The following is a 24,618-nucleotide window of genomic DNA, read 5'->3' on the forward strand; positions in this document are numbered from 1 at the left end:
TTGCTAAGTGAGAAATTTATTAAGTCAGTTTGGCCCCGTTTTGTGATGTTTCTTGCCTCAGTTGGTAAGTGAATCACTGCAGTTCTTAAATTAGGAACAGGGTTGGGAATCTGGCTTCCCCCATGGACTTCCCTTGTCGGAAGGTCCCCGGACGCTGCAACCATCATAAGTTTGAGTCAGTCGTCAAGCATTCTCCTCTTGATCGTGGGGATGCTGCCATGGTCATAACCCTGAAAAGCGGCCACGTCACTTTTTCCAGTGCCATCGTAACTTTGAACAGTCGCTAAAATAAACTGCTGTAATTCAAGGACTACCTGTAACCAATACGGAGCCATGGAATGGGACTTTTCGGCTCCTACCGTTGGCCGCACCTGCGTCTCCTCCAGGGTTTCACCGCCACGTTATTATCCGCCAACTTTTCTCCTCGGATGGCCCTCCCCCCCCTACTTTTGCCCCGGCAAATGGGCCACGGCCCCTCCGTCCCCGGCCCGTTCGTCAAAGTACAGTTCGCCTCGGGCGTTTGGGCGCTCAGGACAGTCCGCCACCAACCAGTCGGCAACCGGAAGCCACAGCGGGATCTTGTTAGCAGATGGAAGGGAAGGGGGGTTGGAAGAGCGGGGGTGGCCGAGGCGTAAATAACCCGGCTTCGTCCGAAGGAGTTTTTGTTTCAGGTAGGTATCCCAGCCTTAGAAGGATAGAGGGAAGAGAGAGAGAGAGAGTGAGAGAAAGAAAGAGAAGGAGGGAGAAGGGAAACAAGAAAAGGGAGTTCTTTGTAATAAAATCGCCTCGTGGGCGAACTGTCCCGGGTGCCCAAACGCCCGAGGCGAACTGTACTTTGACGAACGGGCCGGGGACGGAGGGGCCGTGGCCCATTTGCCAGGTCAAAAGGATGGGTGGGGGGACGAGGGCCATCCGAGGACAAAAGCCGGTGGATAATAACGTGGAGGCGAAACCCTGGAGGAGAAGCAGCGTGGCCAACGGTAGGAGCGTAAAAGACCTGGACCCTATGGAAGAAACCCCAATCCAGGGTCATTTGAGTTGCGTACTGGCTGTCCTCAACGAACAACGGTTTGTTTAACGACCGTTCAAAGTTATAACAGCACTGGGGGGGAAAGGGGGCTGATGACCATTTTTCACATTTGCAACCGTTGCAGCATCCCTAGGGTCACGCGATCCAAATTCAGACGTTCGGCAACTGACTCGCATTGACGACAGTTGCAGTGCCCTGAAGTGTCCTCTCACTTAACCACGGGAATTTGGGGTTCAGTTGCGGTCGTAACTCGAGGATTAGCTGTCGTTCAAACCTAGGTCTGTCTGAATTTGCAACGTCGTCAGCCTTTGTCATCTGGACTCTGCCTGGGCTGTCGGGATGCTTTGATTTCTCTGCCTGTTGAGTGGACCCTAAGTGTGTCCTTAAACAGCCTTTTGTGTCCTCTTTTGTGTTGTGGTGCCTTCGGTTGTTGCCGCCTCCTGAAGATAATTTTGTTGGTTTCCCTTTCTCATTTCCGTGCCAGGAGTTGCTAAATGTTTTGGCTACGGCCTTGGAAAAAGGCCGGCATTGAAGAGAGGAAACGTTGAGGCGCTCAGAACAATTAGTTAAGGGCCTGACTGCGTGGCTGTTTATACCACTTAACTGGGAAGCTGGAGGGCCCTTACTGGGAAAGAAAGGCTGGTTAGATGCACAATAGCACTAGCCCTTAGACTTATCTACCGCTTCATAGTGACTTCCAGCCCTCTCTAAGCGGTTTACGGAGTCAGCCTCTTGCCCACAACAATCTGGGTCCTCGTCTTATCCACCGCGGAAGGACGGAAGGCTGAGTCAACCTTCAGCCTGGTGGGATTTGAACTGTCGAATTGCAGTCAGTCAGCAGAAGCAGCCTGCAGTACTGCGCTCTAACCACGGTGCCACCACAGGTCACAGTAGCTGCAATTGGAAGCAATGCGTCAAGCGAGGAATCGTCATGGAGGCCGTTGACTTGATTAGAGAGCCGGTTTGGTCTGGTGGTGAAAACACAAATCTGAAAGCCAGGAGTCTGTAAATTCTAGTTTTTCTTTCGGTACGAAAGACACGTGGGTGACTTTGGGCCAACCACTCTCAGCACAACCTACCTCACAGGGCAGGTGTTGTGGTGAAAACAAGAGGAGGAAGGAAGATTCGGTGTGTTCGTCACCACCTGTGATTTAAAAATAAATAAATAAAGGCAGAGTAAACAAAACAAAAATAAATATTCTACTCTGAAAAGTTGAAATTTCATTAGACGATAATGGCTCTCGGAGAATTGAGACCAGGTTCTGAGGAGAGGAAGGCCTCATCACTGCGTAATTTTACATCAGCGTTTCCTATCTAACACAGAAAGCCAGAGAAATCCAGATCTCTGGGCTCTTGCAAATATTCCCCCCCTCTATTTTTGCAGCTCTGCCAGTAAGTTTGTAGTATTTTTCTGCGTCGGTCTGGCTGAGGAGGAAGCAACTGGCTCTCGATGTCCCTGGATGGAGAGGCTGCCTGGAGAACAGGCGTGTCTTGAGGGAGGGACGCAGGGAACAGCGAGCTCCAAGGTGCCCTGCGGGTGGTGGTTATTTTGTCTTTCGAAAATAATCCTCTCCTCTTCCCTTCTTCCAGGGGAAGCTGCCTTTTGAAATGGGCAGGAATGAACGGGGTTCTTGGCAGCCTTCTTTTTTTAATAGGGAAAAAAATAATCCCAATGGTTCGTAACGTGTAACCGAAAGGAGAAGGAAAAAAAAGAACTCCTAAACAAAATAAAATAGAAAATTAAAATTAAAAAAAAAAGAAAGAATCAGACTTGTTCAACTTCTTTCTTGTAAAGGGGTTGGGGTTTAGAGCCCACCACCCTTAACATATATTGTATAGATAGTCATTCTTTAGCGACCATTTGAAGTTACAAAGTGGCCCTGGAAAAAAAAGTGGCTCCAGCCCAGTTCTCACAATAAGGACGGTTGCAGCATCCCCCGTGGTCCCGTGATGAAAATTCAGACACTTGGCAACTGGCTCATATTTATGACAGTTGCAGTGTCCCGGGGTCATGAGGTCACTTTTTGCAACTTTCCGGCAAGCAAAGTTAAGGGGGGTCGTGCCCCTGTTGAAATCTGATTCCGAGTGGGAGGTCAAACAGCTGACAGGGAGTGGGAGTGTGGCTCTGGTGGCTGTGGAGGAAACGGGGGAAGGGCACAGTCTGGCTGGGTATTCAGAGAAAGACCCAGGGCCACCCCATCTTAGGGCACGCAGGGAGGAATGGAGAAGGGAGCAATGTGGCTTATGGGGGAGGAAAGGGCCCTGATTCCCTTCATTAGCTGCAGCTGGGAAAACAGGATTTTAAAAGGGCGTTTGTGCACAAGCACCTTGCTGGAAGCAAAGCGTGAAATATCTTTGTTTGTCAAGTCTTATCTGGGTTCTGGCATCCTCCCAACTGTATGTGTTTCATTATCTTTTGAAGTCTGCAATTCCTTATCCTGCCCTGTCTCGTTAATTGCTGCAGTTGTGGTTTGTGTTGGTTTTTATTTATAATTTAGATGTACTTTGGGTACGGACAGAATTTCTTCCCTTTGAAAACTGTTCGTGAGGGAGTTTTCTTTTCTCCAGCCGATAACTGCACGTTGGGGGCCAAGTTGGAGGTGTTAAAGGGACTTTACCCACTTTTGTGACTTGGTTGCTTTTGTGCCATGCCCCGAGTCATCACAAGGGGGAAGCCAGATTCACTTAATAACCATGTGACCAACATAACAATCACAGTGACTCATTTAATAAATGCCTCAAGAAGAGTCATGAAATTGGGGCTAAGCTCACTAAGCTTAACGGTCTCGGTTAGCAATGCAAATTTTGGGCTCCATTGTGGTCATAAGTCAAAGACTACCTGCGTTTCTCAACCTTTTAAAAGCTCCTTGCTGGCTGGGGAATCCTGGGAGTTGAAGTCCACCCTTTTTAAAGTGGCAAAAGTGGAGAAATGTTGCTATAGCCCCAATGCCTTTAATTTTGGAAGGACTTTTTTGGGAAACACTGGATCACTTCATGAGATCCCTGCATCTGATGTTCACGTAGCTCACCGCTCTCACCATTCGGGCAAGCTGAAAAGGAAAGTTGATGATGCAAACTGACTCGCCTGCCTTGAGTTCTTTACGGCAATAATAAAAGGCGAGGCGCAAGTAAATAAAATAGAAATAAAAGATGTGTTCTGCTCCCCGGGCTCCATAAGGAATGAAGAGTCCTTGCTGCTCTCTGAGCTTGCTTGGTTTCTTGCAGATGTTTCGTTACCCTAAGGAGGTAACCTCATCAGTGCTGGTAAGGAGTGGTGTTTGCTGTCAGTTTAGAAGAACAGCACTCCCTTCTAGTGCTGATGAGGTTACCTAGTTGGGTCATGAAACGTTTGCAAGAAAACAATCAAGCTCAGAGAGTTCCAAGGACCCAACAGCCCTCTTCCTCCTCCTCCTCCTCCTCCTCCCTGCAAACCCCACTCTCTCCCAGCACTGCTGATGTTACCTAGTTGGGTAATGAAACGTCTCCAAGAAAACAACCATAGCTCAGAGTACCAAGAACCCCACAGTCCTCCTCCTCCTCCTCCTCCTCCTCCCTGCAAAGCCCACTCTCTTCCAGCACTGATGATGTTACCTAGTTGGGTTATGAAACGTCTCCAAGAAAACAACCATAGCTCAGAGTACCAAGGACCCCACAGTTCTCCTCCTCCTCCTCCTCCTCCTCCTCCTCCTCCTCCCTGCAAACCCCACTCTCTTCCAGCACTGATGATGTTACCTAGTTGGGTTATGAAATGTCTGCAAGAAAACCACCAAGCTCAAAGAGTACCAAGTCCTTCTACTCCTCCCCCTCCTCTCCACACACCCCACTTCCTCCCAGCACTGATGGTGTTACCTAGTTTGGGTCACGAAACCTCTTCAAGAAAACAAGCCATCTCAGGAGAGCAGCAAGGACCCCCTCATTTCAATCCTGAGCTACAAATATTCTCCTTTGTAAAGAATGTTCTGACCACTGCACACGTCTCTCTCTCTCTCTCTCTCTCTCTCTCTCTCTCTCCTCTTTCCATATGAGAATCTAAGAGCTTTGGAAGTTTTTACGTGAGGATCTCATGTTCCCTCTTTTGTTCCCAGCAGAGGATGGAAGGAAATGCGCAATTAAAGCAGAATTAATACATTTGGAAGCCTTCCTGAAATCTAATGCTTGCAGCAATCATTGCCTCTTGACCACTCAAATTCCTTTTATCTTCTAATGCTTCACTGCCGCCTTCTACCCATCCAGCTGGATACCTTCCAAACACGCTCGACTTCCATATGTTTCGGGAGAGCTTCCTTCTAGCACAGGGGTCTCCAACCTTGGCAACTTTAAGGCTCGTGGACTTCAACTCCCAGAGTTCCTCAGCCAGCTTTGCTGTGGACTTCAATTTCCCAGAGTTCCTCAGCCAACTTTAAGGTTCATGGACTTCAGTTCCCAGAGTTCCTCAGCCAACTTCGCTGTGGACTTCAATTTCCCAAAGTTCCTCAGCCAACTTTAAGGTTCGTGGACTTCAGCTCCCAGAGTTCCTCAGCCAGCTTCGCTGTGGACTTCAATTTCCCAGAGTTCCTCAGCCAGCTTTAAGGCTCGTGGACTTTAATTCCCAGAGTTCAGCAGCTTAACCGGACTATTCAGCCAGCCAGCTTCGCTGTGGACTTCAATTTCCCAGAGTTCCTCAGCCAGCTTTAAGGCTCGTGAACTTCAGCTCCCAGAATTCCTCAGCCAACTTTAAGGCTCGTGGACTTCAACTCCCAGAGTTCCTTAGCCAACTTCGCTGTGGACTTCAATTTCCCAGAGTTCCTCAGCCAACTTTAAGGCTCGTGGACTTCAATTCCCAGAGTTCATCAGCCAGCTTCGCTGTGGACTTCAATTTCCCAGAGTTCCTCAGCCAGCTTTAAGGCACGTGGACTTCAATTCCCAGAGTTCCTCAGCCAGCTTTAAGGCTCGTGGACTTCAACTCCCAAAGTTCTTCAGCCAGCTTCGCTGTGGACTTCAATTTCCCAGAGTTCCTCAGCCAGCTTTGGCACGTGGACTGGAGAGTTCCCAGCACTTCGCTGTGGACTTAAATTCCAGAGTTCCTCAGCCAACTTTAAGGCTTTCCCAGAGTTCCTCAGCCAACTTCGAGTTCCTCAGCCAGCTTTAAGGCTCGTAGACTTCAACTTCCACTCTGGGAGTTGAAGTCCACAAGTCTTAAAGTTGCCAAGGTTGGAGACCCCTGTAATCTAGTACATCTGAGTGGCATTTGCTTGGAGAAGGTTTCACCCAAAATGTTTCCTTCCACAGCTTGAAGCTCAGCTCGGTACAAGTAGTCCTCGACTTACGGCCATAATGGAGCCCCAAATTTCCGTTGGTAAATTTCTGATGGCGCTGTTTTTTTCAAGAGGCAACTGGACTTTCTGGTTTTTCTTCGAAGATGTTTCACTTCTCATCCAAGAAAATCCAGTTGCCTCTTGAAAAAAAAAAAAAAGCACCTTTGGGACAGCCATGACCTAGAGGACTGAGAATCTCTTATCAATACTAAGTGGAGACACTTGTTAGGTGAGTTTCGTCCTGTTTTACGACCTTGCCTGTTGCTGTTATTAAGCGAATCACTGCAGTTCGTTATGGCAAGGGTCTTCAAACTTGGCAGCTTCAACTCCCAGAATTCCTGAGCGAACGTGACCGGAGGAGGAATTCTGGGAGTTGAAGTCTTAAAGCTTCCAAGTTTGAAGACCCCTGTGTCTTATCTATCAATTTATCCTGCCTCTCTCTCTCTCTCTTTCTCTCTCTCTCTCTCTCTCTCTCTCTCTCTCTCTCTGTACCTACTTACCTATTTACTTATCTATCAATCTATCATGTATGTATGTATCTATCTATCATCTATCACAAGGGTCTTCAAATTTGGCAAGTTTAAGACTTGTGGGCTTCAACTCCCAGAATTCCTGAGCTAACATGATTGGAGGAGGAATTTTGGGAGTTGGTCCACCAGTTTTAAAGCTGTCAAGTTTGAAGACCCCTTGTTGAGGTAATTCCCCGTTAGGAGAATGAGCGCATACAGGGAGACGTATTGAGAGTAGTGTTTGAATAATACACACACAGCACACAGATACACTGTACAGGAAATGTAGGTTTTTACTTCCAGAAACATTTAAGCAAAGTCCAAACAAGCAGTCCAAAGTCATTCACAGGTTAAATCAGTCAGTTTTTAGTCCAGGGATAATCCAATAACAAAGTCCAGTATCTAAAACAGTTCAGTATCAGACTTACATCAAATCCATGAATATCAGTCAATTAGGAAAAATGGAGAAACGGCAATACTCTCCAACAGAAGGAAAACAGAGACTTGCTGAGACACACTTTCTTCTGAGAGTAAGACTAAACAACCCAGGTTTCTGGCTCCATCTTATGGCCGTTTGAGGAACCACACCTAATTACAATTTTAGCATTCCCTTAAAGAGACAGTATTATAATGTTTCTCCTGGTTTATATATTTTCCAACCTAAATACCTGTTAGGTGACATATTCCTAACACCCCTCATCTATCACATATCACCTATCTATTTATCATCTCTCTCTCTCTCTCTCTCTGTCTCTGTCTCTCTGTGTCTGTCTGTCTGTCTATCTATCTATCTATCTATCTATCTATCTATCTATCTACCTATCATCTTTGTATGTATGTATCATCTATCACAAGGGGTCTTCAAACTTGGCAAGTTTAAGACTTGTGGACTTCAATTCCCAGAATTTCTGAGCTAACATGACTGGAGGAGGAATTCTGGGAGTTGAAGTCCACCAGTCTTAAACCTGTCATGTTTGAAGACCCCTGCGTTAAGGCAGTGACACGTTTGTTGAGTGAATCTGGGCTTCCACGTTGACTTTCCTTGTCAGAAGGTCGCAAAAGGGGGTCAAATGACTCTGGGACACTGCAACCATCATAAATACGAGTAAGTTGTCAAGTGTCTGGATTTTGATCTCATAACCATGGGGATGCTGCAACAGTCATAAGTGTGAAAAACGGTCATAAGACACATTTTTTCCATTGGTGCTAAAATAACAATTTAAATAAAATACTTATTCCCACTGTCAGGAAATTTCTCCTTAGTTCCAGGTTGCTTCTCTCCTTGGTTAGTTTCCATCTGTTGCTTCTTGTCCTGCCTTCAGGGGCTTTGGAGAATAAATCAAAACCTCCCCCTGCTCTGGGGCAGCCCCTCGATTACTTTTAAGCAGCAGCCTGTCTCCCACTCAAATTTTAAAAAAAACATTGCTCAACTTACTTGACCAATTGGAAGAGAGCCGCATGCAGAATTGTCTCCTGTATATTTTAATATTGCATTTTCTTCTCTGTTAAGCTACCGCCTAGTAAACACTGGAAGTTTTAAAGAAGAGATGGAATAATCATTTGTCTGAAGTGATATAGGGTTTCCTGCCTAAGCAGGGGGGTTGGACTAGAAGACCTCCAAGGTCCCCCCCAACTCTTCTCTTCTATTCTTATTCTATTCTACTTCTCTTCTTTCCTCTCCAATCCTCCTATTCCATTCCACTCCCTTATTCTATTCTATTCTATTCCCATTCCCTTATTCTATTCTATTCTATTCTATTCTATTCTATTCTATTCTATTCTATTCTTATCCTTATCCTATTCTATTCCCATTCCCTTATTCTATTCTATCCTTATTCTATTCTTATTCTATTCCATTCCATTATTCTATTCTATTCTTACTCTATTCTATTCCCATTCCATTCCATTCTATTCTATTTATTCTATTGTGGCAGTTTCTTCATCAGCCTGTTCTAGCCAAGGAGGGATCCAACCTGGAACTAAGGAGAAATTTCCTGACAGTGAGATAAATTAACCAGTGAAACATTTTGCTTTCAGAAGTTGTGGGTGCTCCATCAGGGGAGGCTTTTAAGAAGAGATTGAACAGCCATTTGTCTGAAATGATAGAGAGTCTCCTGGTTGAGCAAGGGGTTGGACTAGAAGACCTCCAGGGTCCCTTCCAACCCGGTTATTCTGCTAACCGCCATTTTCCAAGCTTCCTTCTTTCCTTTCCCTGGCAGGCCTACCTGATGGCTATGCAGCCGCACCTGTGTCCTTATTTTACATCAGGTCTGGGGTTCGACACCCCCCAATTCAAAAGAGATGGATCCTCCACTATTTAATTCTGAGTTGGGATGGGTGGATGGTCACTGTTTATTATTTAATAGACCCGCATGGTGCAAAAACCTTCCTGTGAAAATAGTTTGCTTATTTGATCCTGCCATCGGTGAAATGTTATTATAGGAATAAATTTTATGAGGTAGAATATCACAACCTGGTTTTGCTTTTTAATCCTTGCTGATTGCCGTGTGACTTGCAGGTATAGATAAGAGAATAAAATCAGAATAGAGTGGAGTGGAATGGAATCGAATCGAAAATATGGAGTGGGATAGAATGGAATGGAGAATAGAATAGAGAATAGAATAAAATAGAGAATAGAAGAGAAAATAGAATAGAATTCAGAAATATTATAGAATAGAATACTTTGTCACTTTGGATGTTACACTGATTGTCATACGTTAAAATGAAATTGTGTTGAATACGGGTGCTGAGAGCATTCAGTTTTTTGGGGGGAAAAGAGGATTGAATGCAGAATTTTGCCCGTTTTCAGATCTATTCTTTGGACCTTCAAAGAGCTGTTTCCGCTCACGCTGGAGAGCTGGGCTGGTTTTGCTTAATAGCGCAGGCGGGATTTTTATAGGTTCACACCAGTTTCGCAGCTTCTCCAGCCCATCGCCGATCGAAGCTATCTTGCCTCCTGCCACTCGTCCTTTTTTTCCGTGTGCTGGGAGAATTTGACATTACGGCCACAGCTCAGGTGGGGGGGCGTTTCCTTTTTTACGTTTCCCTCCTTAATTCTTGCGCCAACAGAAACTGGATGAATCTCCGAGATGCAGAAACTGGGAAAATCCTCTGGCAAGGAACGGAAGATCTCTCCGTCCCCGGAGTAGAGCATGAAGGTAACATATGAGGGGGTAGGGGGTGTTTCTGGGGCAGGGTTTTCTCCACCTCAGGAAGTACGGACTTCAACTCCCAGAGTTCCCTTTAAGAGCTGTAGACTTCAGCTTCCAGAATTCCCCAAGCAGCATGGCCAGCTCAGGGAATTCTGGGAGTTGAAGTCCACGGGTCATAGAGGCTTGCCCTTGTTTCTAACCCCCTTTCAGAGATTCGCCCAACTGGGGCAGGATCTGCATTAACCCATCTAGGGAGCAAAATAACCAACTTATTAGCTTCCAGTTTAGTAACCTCACATGGCCACGAACGAGGACATACAGGCCACAACTGAGCCCCAAAATTTCTCTTGCTGAGCGAAACGTTACGTGAGCTCTGCCCCGTTGTACAAGTTTTCTTGCCACATTTGTTAAGCGAATCACTGCAGTTATTAAAGTGGTAACCCGGTTGTTAAGGGAAACTTGGTTTCCCCATTGGCTTTGCTTGTCAGAAGGTCGCAAAAGGGGCTCACATGACACACACACACACACACCGGATATTGCCACCATCATAAATATGAGTCAGTCGCCAAGTGTCTGAATTTTGATCACACGACCTTGGGGGATGCTTCCCTATGTCAGGGTTCCCACGATAGCCCTAATGAAATAATGAGCCTCGAGCCAAGCTTCAAAAAAAATCTCAAAATATCTATTAGGAGCAACATGCCGCTATTAACCTAGACCTGTGATGGCGAGCCTATGACATGCGTGCCACAGGTGGCGCGCAGAAGCCATTTGTGCTGGCACGCGAGCTGTAGGCAAATTTACCTCACTGCCCATGTGCGCACCTCACAGCTGATTTTTGGCCGGTTTGAGGCCTTTTTTCGGCCTCCCAAAGGCTTGAGGAAGGCTTCTGCAGGCTTTGCAGGCCGAAAACTAGGCCCATTTTGTCACTTCCTGTTTTTTTCCGAAAAAACCGGAAGTGACGAAACGGGGCTAGTTTTCGGCCTGCAGAAGCCTTCCTCGAGCCTTTGGGAGGCGAAAAAGCCTCAAACCGCCAAAAATCAGCTGTGAGGCCCAGTGCAAGTAGGGGACCGGCGGGTGGGTGGGGTGGGATTGCGCATGCATGCGTAGGGGACATGGTGGGGGCGCATTGCCTTCTGGATGCTGGCATGTGAGCGTGCAAGCACGCGCACACAATTTTTGGCACAGGAGCCCAAAAGGTTAGCCACCACTGACCTAGATGAAGCTAACTCTGGCATATGTAATTCATAGTCACCTGTGACCCTGTGTCCCTGTCCCCGTCCCTCCTGGTGTATCATAAATCAGATTCTTCAATGAAGCACATTCATGGGCCGGGTGTCATCAATCACATTCTCTAATAAAGGATTTTCGGGGCCAGAAGATCCAGCCGCCTAGCTACAATCTTTTAAAGATAATAGTGGAATGTACTTCTGGTTTCAAACCGCCGTACTGTTCCTTCAGATTTCCCCCTTCCCCCCCCCCCTTTTGCTTATGGCAACTTGAAAACAGGCATAGGAATGCTTTATGAGTTGACACCCTGGTCATAAGGGTGAAAAAACGGTCCTAAGTCACCTTTTTCCATGACATTATAACTTTGAAACGGTCACCAAATGAGCTGTTGTAAGTCAAGGACGACCTGGGCATGGAATTTCTCCGCTACTAAGATTGCTGGCCGAGCAGGGACAAAAACAGCCAGGGAAATGAGTGAAGCCAGGGAAATGGACTCCTTGTCAGTCAAGAGGAGTGTTGACTGACCATCAGCTTATCAGGCGGCGAGGAAACAACAGCCAACAGCTGGCCATCAACACACCAATCAATCAACAGGAAGCCACGCCCAACCAGGCACCACAAAAATACTACGCACAAGAGCAGCCCAAAGCACACCTTCTGGTAGAGAGGCGTTCCCTGAGGACGGGCTCCATCACCAATCCCAAAGCTCAGAAGGCAAAACCTTTGGTCTCGGGGACCGACCCAGACCGGATACTGAAGCAAAACAATCACTTGAAGTGACGAAGAACCAACCGTTCACTTACTACGCAGTAAGAAGGGTGTCCGTAGAGATTCTCAATCATCCAAGACATCGTCCCAAAGGTGCCTTTTTTCCCCCAGTCTTTTGTATGTGTGTGTGTGTGTGTTTTAAGACGTTTTGCTTCTCGTCCAAGAAGCTTCTTCAACTCTAACTGAATGGTGGGGAATGGAAGGATTTATATTCCTTGCAGACGGCTGGTCGTTTGCATCCTTTTTAGAAGGTGGTTGAGGCCACTTGGAGGTTTTACCTGTGTCTTCGGGGTCATCCGAGTAGTGCAAATGCTTCCTGTAGTCTGCCATTTTTCCCTCTGGAAATCCATTCCTGCTCCCAGCCCTTTCAAAGGGGTGTCCATCTCAAATTTGTATTAGCTAAAAGTTCGTAGAGATTCCCAGTCGTTCGGGTCATGCTTGTCCCAAAGGTGCTTTTTTAAAAAAAAAAGGCAACTAGACTTTCTTATTTTTTTTTTCCTTTGAAGACATTTCCCTTCTCATCCAAGAAGCTTCTTCAGCTCTGACCGGATGGTGGGGAATGGAAGGATTTATATTCCAAACCAGAAAAACAAAAAAACCAACCAAGAAAATCCAGTTTCCTCCTGAAAAAGCACCTTTGGGACAGTAAGAAGGGAGCTGTTTCTTTCTCTCTAAATTAGCACTGGTGTTTTGTCAATAGTCTGAATTGAATTGCTCAGCTTATCGATAGCACAAAAGGCTTGTGATTTATCAAGCCCCGATGCTTGAATTAGCCGGTTGCCTGAAATTGCTCTGCGAAATCTTCGCGCAGGCTTTGCAAAGACATAGTTAACCCGAGCCGGGTAGTCTTCAACTTCAAAACCGCAACGAGTCCAACATGTTCATTACTATAAGCAAGACTTTGGTAGAAACTAGGTTTGTTTCTGGCCACCATTGAGGCTTGTTGCCCAGGACAGTTTGGCCAATGGGTGGACTTCCATTGGATCCTAAATAGGAAACTCTTGATACAGGTTGTGCTTTCCTTGCAGTCAAATCTCCTTGTAGGGAGATTCAACCCCTGTTCTTGTGAATTTAGCAAGCCTTGATAGGCTGGGGTTCGTGTTACTTAAGAAAGGAGATATGGGACAACCATAGTTGTCAAACGAAGGAAGACGTTGCAGTCTGCTGTAGAGACCCTTTGCCCCCTTATTTAAGGCCAGTGGCCTTGCGTCTTTTGTGCCCTACTGAGAATTTCTGGAAATGCAAAGTTAAGCCAGACACAGTTGTCTGACACCAGACATCACTGAAAGGCAGAATCACGAAATTGCCCCTCGCTCGCTTTGGCCACGTCACGCAGGGGAATTCAGCGGAGAAAGCAATGATGAGCTTGCTTTGAGTTCTTGCGGACTTTTCATTGCCCAAACTAGGTAACATCATCCGTGTTGGTAGACTATAAAATGAGCGCAAACCCCCTTCCCTCCTAGCACTGATGATGTTACCTAGTTTGGGTCATGAAACGTCTGCAAGAACTCAAAGCAAGCTCAAAGAGCATCCAGGAACAGAAGGGGTATTCAGCGGGTTCTGACCGGTTCTGGAGAACCGGGAGCGGAAATGTTGAGTAGTTTGGAGAACCGGCAAATCCCACACCTCTGACTGGCCCCGCCAACCCCATCTCTTCTCTGCCTCCCATTGAGTCCCAGCTGATCGGCTGGGTCTCCTTTGGTTGCCCTGTGCAGGAGAACGGAGCTGGAAAGCAGGTTAGTGGGGTGAGGGAGGGAATGGGGATTTTGCAGTAACCTTCCCCCAGGAGTGAGGAGGGAATGGAGATTTTACAGTATCCTTCCCCTGCCACAGCCACCAAGCCACACCCATAGAACCGGTAGTAAAAATGTTTGAATCTGACCACTGACCAGGAACCCCCTCATGTCAACCCTGAGCTACAAATTGTTCTGACCCAGACTTCCCAAGATCATGAAGCCGACTCCTCGTCCCGATAAAACCCCTTTTATTTAGGTTCAAGTGAATTCCTCTCCAGCGAAGGTCCTGGCAAACAGTCTTTCATGAGATTTCACAACTACAGACCTTTATCAGGCTGGGAGAGTTGCCAGGCCGATAGCTTCCAAACGCCACGCTGTAGCAGCAATTACTTGGCAAGGAGTCAGGAACAGATCTTCGCCCTAGTGGATTGAACTAATTGTCTCCTGCAAAAACCCCACTCCCCTTTCGCTCCTCTTTATTCCCAGTGGGAGGGGCCATTCACCGTCCACCTGTGCCTTTACTCCCGAGTTGAGCCTTGTTCCTTAACTGTTCCCTTCTTCTGGCAGCTCTGTGCATGTGCACACTGGGAACAGGCTCCAGCTGTTCTTCTTCCCCACTGATCCCCGACTCCGAAGGCAGCTGATAACTGTCGCATGGCTCTGGCCCCATCTCTGAGCCCTCGTCCGAGCCTTGTGGCCCCTGGCAGGCCACAACGCAAACATTCTCCTTTTATTAGAAAGCAATTACACTGGGATGAGTTAGCAGCATAAGGAAACCAGGGCGCCAAAGAACAACGGTGGCTGGACACCATCAACGCTGACACCGGCCAGAGCATAGAAAAACTGAAAAGAAGTATCAAGATTGGGAGACGGGGGAGAGATCTGACCCAGAGAACCGCCAAGAGTTGATGTGATTCAATGGATAACATCATCATCAAGATCATCGGTTGTTTTGTCAAGCCATTCATCTGGCTAATGGCTCTTTTTTCTTCTTCAAGATCTGTTGTTAGGTTCCAGGTCCCAAAGTTTTTATGATACAGATCATTTTCTCCCCGGGGGTGGGCGGGTGGGGAAGTCATTTTGCTACCATGCTGTGTTCTGTCCCACCTGTATCCACAGAGGAAACTTCAAGTTATAGAGTTCAAATACTTTACGTAAACAAAACCAGAGACAGAAGATTCAATTGCTCTGTTATCACAGTCCTTTGCCAATCCTCTTAGAATCTGTCCGGCAATTCTGTAAAGTTCGTAAATCACAACGCAGTAATCAGACGCAAGTCTTTTCCAAGGCAAGATTCGCTTTGTTTCCAGCAAAGATTTCAAAGTCGTGCGCTCCCTTATATCCTCTAAGAAAAGGCGTGTCAGTCTCATTAATTAATCCTTTGCTGGATGTCTCAATTTTCTCCTGGTTCTGGCATCCATCCAGCATCCAGCAGTTTCATCACAGCTTGAATCCTCTGATACACTTTCCTGATTAACAGTTAACACCTGAGGTGTAATTAGGGAAGTAGATTCTTCAGTGGACTCTGAATCCTCCAATAAATCAGGTTCGTCTCTCAAATCCAACTCCTCTCCCTCTACTTGACTCCCCTCTAAGTCACTTAATAATGCAGGCTCGAATCTCAGTGCCAGATCGTCTTCCTCGCTCGAAACCACATCTGCTGGTTGATCCGGTTCAAGTCTCGGAGTCACAACGATGCTGTATAATTTACAAGGCACAGAACCACAGCCTGGTTAAAAGCATTAAAACCGAGGCAGTGTATTTATCCCTGAAAACAATTCAACCAGAATTATTTCATGTTTCCTTTGGAGAGGAAGGATGCATCGAAACAGATTTACTCCTTTTTAGTTGGAAACGCTTACGACCTTTTGAGTGAAAACTGGATTTTCCTACCATTGCTCTTTTTCTTTTCCCCGGCAAGAGTGAGACTTCCATGGAGGGCAAAGGTCTCCAAGCTCGGCCACTTTAAGACTTGTGGACTTCAACTCCCAGAATTCTCCAGCCAGGGAGTTGAAGTCCACAAGTCTTAAAGTTGCCGAGTTTGGGGACCCCTGATTTAGGGTGTCACTCTTAAACACCCCACTTATAAGGCCTGGCTACATGCATCTGATTAGCATACCCACTGGATCAAGGCAAAAGTGAAAGTGTCCCTGTTCAGTCGTATCCGACTCTAGGCGGTGGTCTCGTCTCCATTTCCTAACCAAGAGAGCCAGCATGGTCCACTAATTTCCGTGGTTGTGTGGCCAGTATGATTATACGCCGAGATGCACAGAACGCCGTTACCTTCCTACCGAAGTGGTACCTATTTATCTACTCGCGTTTACATGCTTTTGAACTGCGAGGTGGGCAGGAGCTGGAGCAAGGTACAGGAGCTCACCCGTTGCTTTGTGCTTGGGTCTCAAACCTCGACTGTCATCTTTACAGCTAGCAAAATAAAGGGCCTTTAACCACTGAGCCTTCCCACCTCCTTTACTTTCAAACTGAGGTGGTGGGCAGGAGCTGGAGCAAGATATGGGAGCTCACCCGTTGCTTTCTGCTTGAGTCTCAAACCTCGACTGTCCTCTTTACAACTAGCAAAATCCGGGTCTTTTAACCACTGGTCCATCTCACCTCCTTTACTTTCGAACTGCCAAGGTGGGCAGGAGCTGGAGCATGGAATGGGACCTCACCCCATCCCATAGCACTTGGGTCTCAAACACAGGCTGTCAGCTTTCCAGCTGAAAAGCTCAGCCTGACAGTGGGGCTTCATACCTTTTGCCACCCCCAACAAAATATTTTAAGCCTCATCCTCCAGCCGGCGGTTAGGTGTGCATCGTGATGCTCAGTGCAGTTGCAACTGCCACCTTGACTATTTTGGGGTGGGGGTGGGGACCCACTAGGCAAGCACCCCTGCATTGTGCCAGCCCAGTTGGGGAGGGGTCCCTTTCCACAGCTGACAAGCCCCTGGTTGGAAATAACTTGGCGTTTGGCACGTCTCTTCTAAGTCGGGACGCAGGATGAAAAGACTTAATGGAAAGTCTCCAAGCCGTGCCAGTTCTTCTCCACACGCAAACATAGGCTTTTGAGAAGGCTCAGGGAAGGGTTGCCGTAATTATATTTGTATTTTTAACCTGGCTCCACGGGGGTTCATCTTACACGCTGTTGGCTTTCAAGAAAGCTCAAACTGCCCAAGGAGCTTCTGATCGGTTCTACAGAGAAATTATTGAGTCTGTCATCTGCACCTCTAGAACTCTCTGGTTGGGTTCTGCAACCCTACAAGACAGACACAGACTTCAGAGGATAATTAGGACTGCAGAAAAAACAATGGCTACCCACCTGCCTTCCATGGAGGACCTGTATATCCTCATGAGTCAAAAAGAGGGCTGTGAAAATATCTACAGACCCCTCACATCCCAGACATAAACTGGTTCAACTCCTTCCCTCAAAACGACATTATAGAGCACTGCACACCAGAACAACTGGACACGAGGACAATTTTTCCCCCAACGCCATCACTCTGCCAAACAAATAATCCCCTCAACACTCTCCAACTATTTACAAAGTCTGCACTACTATTACTATTAATCTTCTCCTCTCTCCTTATTACCCATCCCCTCCCACTTGTGACTGTAGGACTTGCTTGTATCCTAATGATTTGTATGGACTGTTTCCTAGTATCATTTGATTGCTTATTGTACCCTATGACTAACTATGATTAAGTGTTGCACCTGATGATTGTTGACTCTTGATGAACGTCTCTTTTTTAGGTACACTGAGAGTTTATGCACCAAAGACAAATTCCTTGTATGTCCAATCACACTTGGCCAATAAAAAATTCGACTGTTCTATTCTATTCTATTCTATTCTATTCTATTCTATTCTATTCTATTCTATTCTATTCTTATTGTATCCTGTGACTATTATTAAATGTTGTACCTGATGATTCTTGACTCTTGAGGAATATATCTTTTCTTTTATGTACACTGAGAGCATTTGCACCAAAGACAAATTCCTTGTGTGTCCAATCACACACTTGGCCAATAAAAGAATTCTATTCTTACTTGCATAGGAGAGTGGGTGAGCAGTTGCGTCCTATAGCGTGACTGCCCAGCGTGACTGCCTGCATTTTTTTTTTCTACAATTTTTCGGAAGCGCCTCCTGCCTTTTGCTGACATCTGAGCACCTTTGGCCACACCAAGCCATGTCTTATAGTTTGGAATAATAATTTCTACCAACAACCCCTCTCTTCTTTCTCTCTTTTCTCAGCTCGAGTTCCTAAGAAGATTCTGAAATGCAAAGCTGTGTCTCGGGAGCTAAATTTTTCCTCCACAGAGCAGATGGAAAAATTCCGCCTGGAACAGAAAGTTTATTTCAAGGGACAATGTCTAGAAGGTGCAGTTTTATTCTCCTTTGGAAATCTGGGCTGGGTTTTCACCAGGGAGGAGGAAAGAGAAAGAGAGAAACAGGCAGGCAGGATGTTCTAACCTCAGCTTCCCCAACAGCATGAAGCGGAGTCCTCCTCCCAATAAACACCTTTTATTTAATTTACAATGAATTTCCTCTCCGACAAAGTCCTGGCCAACAGTCCTTCCAGATAGTTCCCAATTACAGACCTTTATCAGGCTTGGAGAGTGACCAAGGCCGATATCTTTCAGTCCCCGCAATACTTGGCAAGCATGCCGGAATGAACAAATGGTCCCCTGCAAAACCCACTCCCCTTTTGCTCCTCTTTTATTCCCTATGGAAGGGGCCATTCACCGTCCACCTGTGCCCCTTACTCCCAAGTCAACAATTGTTCCTTAGCTGTTCCCTTCTTCTGGCAGCTCTGTGCATGCACACACTGGGAACAGGCTCCAGCCGTTCTTCTTCCCCACTGATCTCTGACTCCGAAGGCAGCTGGTAACTGTTAGATGGCCCTGGCTCCATCTCTGCCTCCGACGCAGAGCCCTCGTCCGAGCCTTCCCCAGACTCCAGGACTGGCCCATGTTCCTCCCCAACCTACTCACTGTCCAAGTCTGCCGCCAGCTCTGCTGTCAGCTGTCGGGCCACAACAGGCAAGCAACAAAAAGAATTAACGTTTTTTCTGCCCTATCAGAAGTCAGCACCAATCATAAATAAGGATTAGTTATTATTTAGTGTATGGCATCTATAGATAACATTGATACTCACACTTAGTTTAAATAAAGTGTCAGCAAATATATATAGATTGTATGCATTTGTGATGACCCAGGGTGGGATGCAAACGCAACAGAGTCACAAAAACAGGTGAAGTCCCTTTAGTTCCTTCAACTTGGCTTCAAAGCTCCAATTATCAGCGACTGGAGAAAAAAAACAACCCACAAACAGTTGCGAAAAGGAAGAAATTCCCTTCAAACTCAAAATACATAATAAATAGAAACAAACAACACTAACCAGACTGAAGCAATTAATGAAACAAAGGCAGGATAAGGTCTTGAAGACGTCCACAGATATCGGAACACACACACTGGGAAGGATGCCAGAACGTAGATAAGAACTGAAAGACTAGAATTATTTCACGCTTTGCTTCCAGCACTGGGCCATGCGCAGTTTGTCCTTTTAAACAGTCCTCACAGCTGCAGCCCATGAAGGGGATCAGGGCCCTTTCCTCCCCCGTAGACCATGCCGTTCACGTTTCTCCCTTATCTGCTCCTCCCTGCGTGCCCTAGGATGAAGAGGGGGTGGGCCTGGGTCTTCCTCTGAATGCCCAGCCAGCCTGAGCCTTTCCCCAGTTTCCTCCCCAACCTCCAGAGCCACACTCCCACTCCCTGTCGGCTGTTTCTCCTCTCCCTCAGAGTCAGATTCTAACAGGGGCATGACATATATGTATGTGTATTTGCTGACACTTTATTTAAACTAAATTTATTCTAGGGAGATTTGGGTATAGGCTGGGTATATATGTGTGTGTGTCTGTGTGTGTGTCCATACCCACACATACCTATATTGTATTCTATAAGGCGACATGAGAAAGGAGTGGTGCAGAGGTGGAGTTCTCACCTCACAATCAGGAGGCTGTGAGTTCGATCCTTGGCAGAGGCAGATATTTCTCTCTCTGGCGCAATGAGAATATATCTGCTGGAAAAAACTCCACATTGGCAACAGGAAGGGCGTCCAGCCAGTAAATGCTCAGCTCCATTCAGTTGCCCACTGGATAATGCTGGCTGTGGAATTCTGGGAGCTGAAGTCCACACATCCAGCAGTTTCCCAATATCTGATGGGCTGCCCCAAAGAAAAGAGGGCAGGAAGTGACGGATGGCAACAAATCAAGGAGAGATCCAACCTTAGAAATCAGGAGAGATTTTCTGACAGCCAGAAGAATTAACTGGAGGATTTAAAGAAGAGTTTGGGCAGCCATCTGTCTGAAATGGTGCAGGCTTTCCTGCCTGAGCCAGGGGTTGGACTAGAAGACCTCCAAGGTCCCTTCCAACTCTGTGGTTCTGTTACCTGAAGCTCGCAGAGTTTGAGAAACACTGATTTAGATCATTTCAAATCCTGCCCGAGGTGGAGAACATATCTGAATTGTTCCTTGCAGCTGAAGGATAGAATACTTCTATAAACTTTGTTTAGGCAGCAAACAAAGTACCTCTATAGTGGTGTTTCCCAACCATAGCCTCTGTCATGCCCCTGTCGGAATCTGATTCCAAGGGGGAGGCCGAGCAGCTGACAGGGAGTGAGAGTGTGGCTCCGTTGGCTGTGGAAGAAACCGGGGAAGGGCAAAGTCCGGCTGGGCAGAGCAGGGGAGAGGTAGAACAAGGGAGAGGTAGAACAAGGGAGAGGGAATTCAGAGGAAGACCCAGGCCCACCTCCTCTTCGTCCTAAGGCACGCAGGGAGGAATGGAGAAGGGAGCAACGTGAGTTAGGTGGCTTACCGGGGAGGAAAGGGCCCTGATTCCCTTCATTAGCTGCAACTGGGAACACAGTGTTTAAAAAGGGAGATTGCGCACAGCAAAGTTGTTGGAAGCAAATCGTGAGTTATCTTTTATGGTCGAGGCTTATCTGGGTTCCTGGCATCTTCCCAACTGTGTGTATTTTGTTGGCCTTTGAAGTCTGCAATTCCTTATTCTGCCCTGTCCAGTTAATTGCCGCAGCGTGGTTTGTGTGGATTTTTATCTACAGTTTATAAGTACTTTATTTTCGGACTGAATTTCCTCCACTTAAAGGCTGTTCTTGGGAGAGTTTTTTCTCCAGCCCAGAAGGTAACCTGGACATTGGAGGCAAAGTTGGAGGTATTAAAGGGACTTTACTTGCTTATGTTACTCTGTTGCCTTTGTGCCACGCCCCTTTGGGTCATCACAGCCACTTTTAAGATACGTGGACTTCAGCTCCCAGAATTCTGGGAGTTGAAGTCAACACATCTTAAAATTTATCAGGGTTGAAAAACACTTGTATGGCCCATTTTAAATCCTACCCATATATGAGAGACTTTTAAGTGCAGGGGATGTCTGGCTTCCAGGCCGTTACTTACCTGGGCGACAGGTGTAAAGGGAGAAGCTGGCTGTTTATGGCACTCATCCTCATCCTCTTTTTACAGAGTGGTTCTTTGAGTTTGGCTTTGTCATCCCAAACTCCACCAACACCTGGCAGTCTTTGATAGAAGCAGCTCCAGAGTCGCAAATGATGCCCGCTAATGTTCTCACGTGAGTGCTTTGCCCTTATCTCATTCACACAACCCCAGGTCAAGATTAGTGACTTCCCAGAAACACGGAGAACGCCAGTTCCGATGCTGAGGTGTCTTTAGCTGAAGTCAGGATCCTTCTGGCTCTAATCAGTGGTGAAGTTTGCAGATCAGTCCTTAATTTTCAGATTATTATTATTATTATTATTATTATTATTATTATTATTATTATTTTGGTAGGGGGGGGGATTTAGTGAGCGTCCCGTCTTGAATTCATGGGTGACCTTCACCTGATTTCTTTTTTGTTTTCTTTTATTTATTTTTTTATGGAGGTTATCATATATAAAATTACAACTGAAAATAAAGGTAACAGGACAACGGAAAGCGAGGAAGGAAGAGTGAGGGACAAGAGGGAAGAAAAATCATTGACTTCCAACTTTTCGCAGGGCAGTGAAATACAGAATAAAGCTACAGCCTCAGCTTTTTACTTTGCCTATATGAGGTTGGCTCCTTCAGCCTTGAAAGGATAAATTCTTCATCCTTTGGAGCCTGGCTGGCCAGTTTCCACAGCCCTGACTCCAGCAAGTCATTTGGGCTGTTCGTTCATTCATTCACTTTCTATAGCCACCCATCTCAACCCAATGACTCTGTGCTAAAGCTATAAAAACAATTAATTCAATTAAAAAGCCATTTAAAACAATAAATGCATCCACAATAAATATAGACAGCAACTGAAATAATTAACTACATAGCAGTTCGGTGTAGTGGTTAAGGTGCTGGCCTAAAAGCCAGGTGTCTGTGAGTTATAGTCTTGCCTTAAGGATGAGAGCCAGCTAGGTGACTTTGGTCCAATCACCAGGTGGCTGTGAGTTCTAGTCCTGCTTTAGGCATGAAAGCCAACTGAGTGACTTTGGTCCAATTACCAGGTGGCTGTGAGTTCTAGTCCTGCTTTAGGCATAAAAGCCAACTGAGTGACTTTGGACTAATCACCAGGTTGCTGTGAGTTCTAGTTCTGGTTCTGGTTCAGGCATGAAAGCCAACTGAGTGACTTTGGACTGATCACCAGGTGGCTGTGAGTTCTAGTCCTGCTTTAGGCATGAAAGCCAACTGAGTGACTTTGGACTAATCACCAGGTGGCTGTGAGTTCTAGTCCTGCTTTAGGCCTGAAAGCCAACTGAGTGACTTTGGACTAATCACCAGGTGGCTGTGAGTTCTAGTCCTGCCTCAGTCATGAAAAGCCAGCTGGGTGACTTTGGTCCAGCCATTCTCTCTCACTCCAACCTACCTGTTGTGAGGAAAATAAGAATAGGAAAGGAGAAGTGTTTGCCACCTTGAGTTACCTATTAAGTCATAAAAGCAAGATTAAAAATCAAACAAGCAACAGTAAAAGCCCTTAGCCCATTCAGAGCCGCAGGCCTGGGCAAAGCGCCCAGTTTTGAAAGCTTTAAATGGTCTCTCTTCTACCATTTCACCTTTTTTTTCTCTCTCTCTCTCTCTTCCTTTCCTTCCTTTTCTCCCTCTGCAGCGGGAACGTGATCATAGAAACCAAGTTTTACGACGACAACCTCCTTGTCAGCACTTCCAAAGTAAGACTGTTCTACGTTTGAGAGGAGGCCGGGGCAGGGCTCGGGCCTGGCTTTAGTTCCTCCCTTCACCCGATTTTCCCCCCCCTTCCCCTCCTCCGGGGGGTGGCCGAATCCCCAATCCCTCCCCACAAGGCATCCAGTGACGGAAGACGTTGCATCAGGAGGTCTGGAGCATGGCGAGACTCGAGCCCTTGGCCCGTCCTTCTCTTGCCCTCCTGCCCGGGACAAGGCCACGCTCGCAACACCTGGTAGCCATCTTCTCGGATGTTGGAAAAGGGGACCTTTTTCGGGGCGGGCAAGAAGGACCAAGATTGTAAACGGGACTCTAAAGGGTTGGGTTGCTTGTTTGGTTTTTTTTTTTAGATCTTTCTACGTCTCCATCCTTTAGTCGCCTTCTTGGCAGGCTGGCTGTCATCTCAGTTTCTCCATTGTCTCTTTATATTTGTTTTAAGTTTCACCTGTTCGGCCCCTCCCTCTCCCTCTCCCTCTCTCTCTCTCTCTCGTTCTCCCTCTCTTTCTCTCTCTCTCTTTCTCCCTCTCTTTCTCTCTTTCTCTCCCTCCCTCTCTTTTTCTCCACCTCCATTTTTAAATTCCGACTCTCCTCTCCGTTTAAACTGGTCCATACTCATTTCTTCCACCGTCCGTCCCCCCGTCCCCCGTCCCCTCCGGTTCCTTGAACTTGTAAAATAGACTGCAATATTCTTACATAATGTAATTAAATAAATAAATAAATTTATGATTGAAAAGTTCCTGCCTTTCCGCTTGGCATTTACTTCCAGGGGTGGGTTTCTCCGGGGCCATGAAAAATAAAAAGCCCCAAACGATCTGAACTTGCCTTCCTCCTGGCGTTGCCTTCCAGATGTTCCGGATTCCTGGACAGAAATGCAACGAGGAAATTTTGCCAGCAGGCGTTCCCAGCAGGGCCCAAGGTTGATCTGTTTATTTCCAAGAACTAGGGATGATAGGATAGCAGTCTTCCCGATATTTCCCCAAGCCCCAGAATGCAGGACAAGAAGAAACAGATGGAAATTAATCAAGGAGAGAAGCAACCTGGGGTTAGAGGAGAAACTTCCTTAGCGGTGAGAACGATTAATGGAACGGCTTAACGCCAGAACTTGCGGATGCTCCGTCACTGGAGGTTTTTAAGAAAAGATTGGACATCCACTCGTCCGGAACGGTATAAGGCCGTGATGATGAACCTATGGCACATGTGCCAGAAGTAGCATGCAGCGCCATCTCTCCGGGCACGCCGGCTGTCGGCCATTGCTCTTCCGGGTTCCCGCATGCCGGCCAGCTAGACTTCACATGTGCATGATGTTCCGGTTCCCAGAAGGCGCCGGCCACCTGGTCTTTCTGGAGCACGTGCATGCGCAAAGACTCACTGGCCCAGTGCACATGCGTGCCAGAAACCAGAAGATAATCATCCCAGCAGAGCTGCCGGCCAGACGCTCCGGACCTTGGACCATCCTGACCATCCATTTGTGCTCACATTTAACACATTCACACACTTACAGACTCAGTAGTGAATCGGGCTTGAATTTTAGCAGGCAGGAGTGAAACCATCCTTCTCCCGCTGTCGGGCTACAGTTCCTTTGGCTCTTATTACACCTAAAGGGGTAAAGGAGTCTGTGCAGATTTTACTCTGCTAAACCTTTGCCAGTTCTAGGGGCCAGTGCCCGTTTCTGTTTCAAGGCCGTTGAA

At 46.7% G+C, this 24,618-nt stretch overlaps 1 protein-coding gene across 1 annotated transcript in view; it reads left to right on the forward strand.

Annotated features, from left to right (window-relative positions):
- PDE6D (phosphodiesterase 6D) overlaps positions 1–23,665 on the forward strand; it is a 44,890-nt gene extending 21,225 nt beyond the window's left edge. Inside the window, exons 2-5 of the mRNA XM_026721006.2 lie at positions 9,903–9,991; positions 17,965–18,090; positions 21,248–21,353; positions 22,857–23,665. Coding sequence (XP_026576791.1) covers positions 9,903–9,991; positions 17,965–18,090; positions 21,248–21,353; positions 22,857–22,938 — 403 coding nt within the window. The 3' untranslated portion in view covers positions 22,939–23,665. The remainder of the gene's footprint in view (positions 1–9,902; positions 9,992–17,964; positions 18,091–21,247; positions 21,354–22,856) is intronic.
- Positions 23,666–24,618: the final 953 nt, after the last annotated feature.

Source organism: Pseudonaja textilis, chromosome 4 (assembly GCF_049901715.1).
Source record: "Pseudonaja textilis isolate UNSWEBS1 chromosome 4, rPseTex1.2, whole genome shotgun sequence".
In the NCBI taxonomy this organism is placed as follows: domain Eukaryota; kingdom Metazoa; phylum Chordata; class Lepidosauria; order Squamata; family Elapidae; genus Pseudonaja; species Pseudonaja textilis.